The 6,214-nt window shown below is 38.9% G+C and overlaps 1 protein-coding gene across 1 annotated transcript; it reads right to left on the minus strand.

Annotated features, from left to right (window-relative positions):
* Nucleotides 1–989: 989 nt before the first annotated feature.
* LOC143179647 (uncharacterized) lies at nucleotides 990–2,866 on the minus strand. The gene is made up of 4 exons (XM_076378961.1): nucleotides 2,682–2,866; nucleotides 2,506–2,617; nucleotides 2,165–2,418; nucleotides 990–1,972 (listed from the first exon to the last, which is right to left on the minus strand). Exons 1-4 carry the CDS (start codon nucleotides 2,864–2,866, stop codon nucleotides 1,870–1,872), a joined length of 654 nt encoding a protein of 217 aa, XP_076235076.1. The 3' UTR covers nucleotides 990–1,869.
* Nucleotides 2,867–6,214: the final 3,348 nt, after the last annotated feature.

Raw genomic sequence — 6,214 nt, forward strand, 5'->3', positions numbered from 1 at the left:
AGAAGATCTTCATGCAAAAAGTTGTTTTCTTTTTTGCTACACGAATAATCACCGTTATCTATAATAATCAGAATAGACAAAGAATGTGTGTCTGATCATGTCTGAGAGTCACTGTACAGTGTTCTCCCTGCGTCTGCGGTTTGTAATTCCCTAGAAATAGAAACATACGTTGCATAGAGGACTTTGTAAAACTGGTTTATAATAAGCTGGTCGGTGTTTAACCGTTATAACGATTAATCCTGAACCGTCGTCCTTTCAGCACGGTAAATCAGAAGGATCTGGCGGTCTGGAAGAGAGCGAACGATGTTCTGATGCAGAACGGAATGAAGAGAACCGTCGAGTAGTAACGACGAAATTTTACGATAAAACTTGGTTTACTACCCGCTTATGGGTTTCGTTGTTCAACCGAATCTTAAAGAGAGGTTTTCGTCGCGAAATGTTTTGTCTTCGCTGAGAATCGCAAAATTGACCGAATTCACTGTGTATCAGTAATGTAATTGGAGTAATCTAGCTATGGTTAGATAAAAATTCTTATCGTACGTTTTCTAACGATAAACTGCAGGAATAAGATGGCAGTTGTTAAAAGATTTGTCGAATGAATATTTATGTTAAATGTCAGGGACGAAATTATTACCACCGTTAACAAACTAGAAACCCGATATGCTAAGCTCTTAGTATAATTAACAAAGTAGTGTAAGGTAAATACGTGTAACGTTTCTTCTATAGGTTATACCTAATTATAAAAAATAGAGCTTATGGGTAGTTTTGGAATTAAAAATGAGAATTATTTTCAGTGACTACTCGCTGATTATTGTACAAACGTCGTTTGTATTTAATTATGAAATTGTTGAGAAGAATTAGAAAAATAATGAACAACTATGTACTTTATGAATATTATAATATTTCCTCATATCAAGTATTTCATTTTCACATATGTATGAAAATTAATTAATCAACTTTTATCATTAAAGTTCATGGTCTTTCTTAATCAGTGCTTTCTCACAGACTTTTTCGTTTTTCTAAAGCTTGCGGATATTCTATCTATGCAATTGAACGATAACTAAAAAAAAAAAATATATCAAATGAAGCAACGTTTTAAACGACGCGAGTTTAAATGAAAATAGATAATGAACCTACAATAATCGAATCAGAGTGAACGGCAAAAGCGTGCATTCTGTCATCCATGTATAAATCATCGCGAGCAATCTGTCGATGCGATATCTAATTTCCAACACAACTATGTCACCGATCGTGTTCATATATCGTCTCAGGTTCTGCCTGAGAGCGGGCAGCAATTGGCAGGTCTGCCTGGCACCGACTCCCTCGGTTTTTACATTTAATTGTATCAATTATATCATTTATATCTTTGTATTATTTCTGGCACTGTGTCTGTGGCAGGTTATAAAGGGAAAGACAAAATGCGGTACTGCCAAGCTAGTTGGATCATCTTCAATTATGTGCGTCCATTCTCTTTACCGTCAACTTTTCAAAGCCACACGCTTTTGGCCGAACAAAATTACGCTTCACGGAATGCACACGCGTTCCTCAGCCCATTTATACAGTTTATACAGTTTATTACAGGAACAGAAGTCATTTGAATATACGATATCTTTAGACACTGATTGCGTTGAATGTCATGTTGCTGCAAAAGCACAGATGCGCAATATATATTGGCGAGGAATTTTGTCTTCGAGACATCTTGTATTCGAATTTTCAGTACTTTATTATGGAAAATATATCATCCTCAAAATTTCTAGATACAAATTCTAGATACGAATTCGTTAATACATACCAAGCTGCCACTTCGAATATTTTTTATTTTAGTCGTTTTAAATAATCGTAGTGCTTTTATACACAGATTATTAGCTGCTAAGTATTTAAATTAATACTTAGTATTCTTTTATAAGAATAAAGAAACGTCATACTACAATGACTCCAAAGAGTACCCGTTACACCGTATTTAACCTCTCTCCTAAAATACACACACCATACGAATATTTCATCAGCCACTACTAGCACTGTAGAAACAAAGTATTAATAATTTCGCCTACTAAGACTAATCAAATCACATTTACGTCCAACGATACAAAGTTCACGCTAGACATCCACCCTCTCAACCGTAGCTGACATACGATCTTTAACACCAGCTGTACGAGATTCTTACTTTGTATTCAAGAGAGAAGTCGACGGACAGCGTTCACGCGGCCGCCTAATATAAACTCCCTTCTTTCGCTTCTCACGCAACACGCGTTCGTCGTAATTCAAATCGCCGCGCCGCCGCCGCTCCAAACGTGAATGCGGCGAGGATGCAGCCCTCTTTGTTTCTTTGTCGGTCGTTTTTGCAAAACCGAGCGAAAACGTAGAGGGGAGCGTCGAGCATCGGTCGCCTCGTGTTAGAACAGATTGAAAATTATCTCCCTGCTTGCGTAACCGAGAAGCCGAATCGAGTCGAATACATGCATAGCAGCAGCGCCGACAGACGACCGCTCGGCGACAAAGTATTACTTTTCCGTCGCGGCCGAGGCTGGCTGGCCACCACCGGTTGTCACGACTGCTGCCAGCGTTTTGCCAAGGACTGTACCCAGGCAGAAATAGCGGGTCGCCGATCGGATCGTATCTGATCTCGTTGCACCGTGTCTTATACACGCCGTATGTGCGAGAAATGCGACGTGCGCCGTCACAAAGTATGGCAAAGAGCGGCGTAACGACTCCCGTAAACTATTTCCAAGCGAGTCGAACGCGCTACGAACAATATGAACCCGTGTGTAGGCGCGGGGCTAAATAGTTCGGTCGAAACACTGTGCTCTACTGAGTAAGCGGTGACTGATAAGGGGAAGATATTGTTTGAGGGATCGTTTGCTGACATCCAAGGGGATGAACTGTGGAAACGAAAGATTTACGATTGCGGAGGAGAAGGAACTGCAATGTGTCTTCGAAATGCGTGGAATCGCTTTCGAAATCTTTCAAATGGGAAAAAAGGAATATGAAATAGGGAATTTTGTTAAATTATTTCTCTAAGATAATTTCTACAATTTGAAGATTGAAATTGAATAGGGGTTGATTTTGTGATTTCGTGTTGTAGAATTCAGAAAGTGTTTGCAAAATGTATCATATTATTCTGAGTAATAAGTACGTATTTAAAAAAATAGGGGTTTCAGAGTACGTATAATGTATCGTAATTGAGTATAATAATTTTGTCACTGCTTTTAATTGGCTATCGAAGAGACTCGAAGTGTTCCCAGTTGGCGCGCTCTCTGAATGCTGTGGCGCCAAATGATTTGATTATGTCTGTTCCCTTTTCCACGATATACCATGAATTAATCATCGATCTCTGAGATGCAATCATTTAAAGGAGATTATTGCTATGAATATCATTCAAATTTGATTCATAAGTCGGACTAATGCTTTAAAATTAGAGTTACATACATGTTTGTGTAATGACAAGTATCGTATTGGTTGAAACTTTAAATATCTAACTATTATTCTGTCTACGATTGTGCAAATAATCTAAAGGTTTCAAATTCTATAACACATACATAGATTCCTTGGCTTTTAAACTTTTAACCAACCCTATATTTTTTCACAAAAAAATAGAAAACTAACGAGCAAAAATAATGAGCTTCTCGCACTTTAAATGACTCCATGACCACATAATATATTATAAGCACTATTCTACGATAAAAATGATTAAAGTTATTGATATTCAAGGTCGAATCGATTTTTTAATTTACAACAAAGTAATTGCATTCCGTGTAAGTTTTCTTCATTATTCAACGTGGCATGAGTTTTACAAAACACGAGTCAATTAATGGTATATCTAAAGGATAGTGGCTATGAGTTTTCGAAGCATATAAACGGGAACGTCTCTTATCAGACCTGCTGGTAACGATAATGGTAATTACTATACACCGCTGTATTACCTGTTGCTTGGCATACGTTACATCCTTTACATTAAGTGCTTCCGATAATTCAAACACTCATCGGCTCGCAAGGAAGCGCGATTATACGCATTATCGATATTTAATATTTTCATTCTGGTACACAGGTGTTCGTGTTACAAGTTGAATCGTGTTTTTCACAGCGGAAAACATACTCTTTCACTCAATGATAGCCTGAAATTACCAGCGACACCAGTGCTTTAAAACGTACCTTTTTTATATGGACTATCTTTATAAGCTACTCACTGGCTATATATGTTCACGTAAAAATTTTATATTGAGTATCACGACGGTGATCATTTGCGACTATACTTCTTAATATTTCTTCACAGATTTAACAAGTAATCATATTTTTCCTCAATATAAAAAATGTCTATGTATAAACATTTTTACACGTAGTGTATTCGAACCTTAAAAAAACCTTAAATATCTGTATGATAATATAAAAAAATCACAAACAGATTTCAATGAAGATTTATCTATTTTTTCTTAACAAAATCTCAAATTCTTGCTGTTCTTTTTTCCAACGTATATATTAAATATATTGCCAAGAATGATCCCTTCAGGGAACTTGCACACTGGCCCGTGTATTCTGACAGTGTGCATATGCACCGGGCGCTGCATTCTTCTGCAACGCGCATCGGCGTCCACACCACGATTCCACGATTACGCTCGTGTGTAAATACTAACACGCATGCCACATCGTAAATTGCTTCGTGCCCTGAAACAAAATACCGTACTGCGGTTTGTGCGTTCATGTCGCTTTTATGTTCAACTTTTTTGCCTGCTCCACTATCTTTGGTTACAAATTCACCCAGCATGTCTTTTCCTTCGTCGCTACCTAAGTTTCCCCCTGTTTTCCTCTCCCCTCTCCGTTTCCGTTTCTCTTCTCATGCGCTTCCTTCTCTGTGTAACTCTTCGACAGACAAGGGAAGTGTGGAAATGTAAGATAGTATCACCTTTTTATATCGCTCGATATGATAATTAATACTGTCCCTTCTTAATTATGAGTGACGTGCTTCACCACCACTTTTTTTATTATTCCAGGCAAGGAATTTCTGATTTTCAAATCTTCAAATGTTTATATTTTTAAATTTTCTAGTATTCAATTTTTCAGGCATCTAAGGTCTTCAATAAAACCACTATAATCTCATCATACTAATTAAGGGTTGAACACACTTCTCTCCAAATCTCCGTAGGGCAGCCCCCTCAAGTGTATAGTTGAATATTTGATATGGGGCCAGCGATACCTACACCCGATTCCACGTTACCCCTGACAATTAACAAAATAAGAGATTTTTATCCTGCTGATTTGAAGGGTCCCTGTCCCGAAGTGTCCACTTCCCGGAGTGAGTAAACAACGACGTCGCCATGAGACAACTTGTCAGCGGCGGTGCAGCGATTTTAATAAAGCGAAGGGCAAGAGGAAAGGGGAGGCCGTCGACTGGGCGCGTACTCGGTCAACTAAAAAGATATGAGGAAAAAAAAGGTGCGTAAAGAGAGGGGAAGAAAGAAAAGATGGTAGGTAAGGTGGACGAAAAGCACTTCGGTTGTCGGCGAGGAACGCGGCCAGCCAGGTACGAAACACAAGAAAAAGGCGCAATAAGTCCCCTTAGTGTCTGAAGGTTGCCTTTAGCAGATCGCTGTCTTGTACATGTTGTAAATGGTAATCGTTGCCATTCGATGTATCAAACCTCGGCCGCTCCTTTTACCCGCGGGTCGACGCGTTTGGAGAGAGAAAGGCATAGGGCGAGAAGGAAAGAAACAGCGGGCCTCGCATCCGCAACGTGTTCTTACGCCTTACGCCAATGCGTGTGCTGCCGATGCACGATTGGCTGCGTGTAACGATGGGCGTTCGAATCACTGTCTTGTAAATTTTCGAATAATTTTGTGATACGGGGATAGAGAAGCCTTGGAGTAGTAGTCGAAAGCATCTCTCGGTGGCAATGTTTCTCGAGAACCGAGTGTCTGGTTCTCATTCTGTAAAAGCATTGCAATGTTGGGAGGCTGCAATTCAAGGTACATACATATGGATGATCTCTTCAGAGCTCACGTATTGGTATCGAATGTTTACTGTCTTCATTGCTTTCGTATGCTTTCACTTGAGCCTTATTGACATGATAGCATTGAAATTGTAAATTCTACACGCTTGTATATGTACAGGATAAGAGTTAAGACTTATAGTGTAACGTGTACAGTGTCTGATTCATTGTCAAATATTTTCAGATAATAGAGAAGTTCGAGTAGCACAGAAAAGAAAAGAGAGACATAAAAGA

The sequence above is a fragment of the Calliopsis andreniformis genome, chromosome 5 (assembly GCF_051401765.1).
Source record: "Calliopsis andreniformis isolate RMS-2024a chromosome 5, iyCalAndr_principal, whole genome shotgun sequence".
In the NCBI taxonomy this organism is placed as follows: domain Eukaryota; kingdom Metazoa; phylum Arthropoda; class Insecta; order Hymenoptera; family Andrenidae; genus Calliopsis; species Calliopsis andreniformis.

Coding starts and splice junctions, on each gene's coding strand:
- LOC143179647 (XM_076378961.1), bottom strand. CDS start 2,866: ATGTCAGCAAACGATCCCTCAAACAATATCTTCCCCTTATCAGTCACC. Junction 2,419..2,505: donor GCCTCGGCCGCGACGGAAAA/GTAATACTTTGT, acceptor TTACGCAAGCAG/GGAGATAATTTTCAATCTGT. Junction 1,973..2,164: donor ACTTCTCTCTTGAATACAAA/GTAAGAATCTCG, acceptor TGTGTATTTTAG/GAGAGAGGTTAAATACGGTG.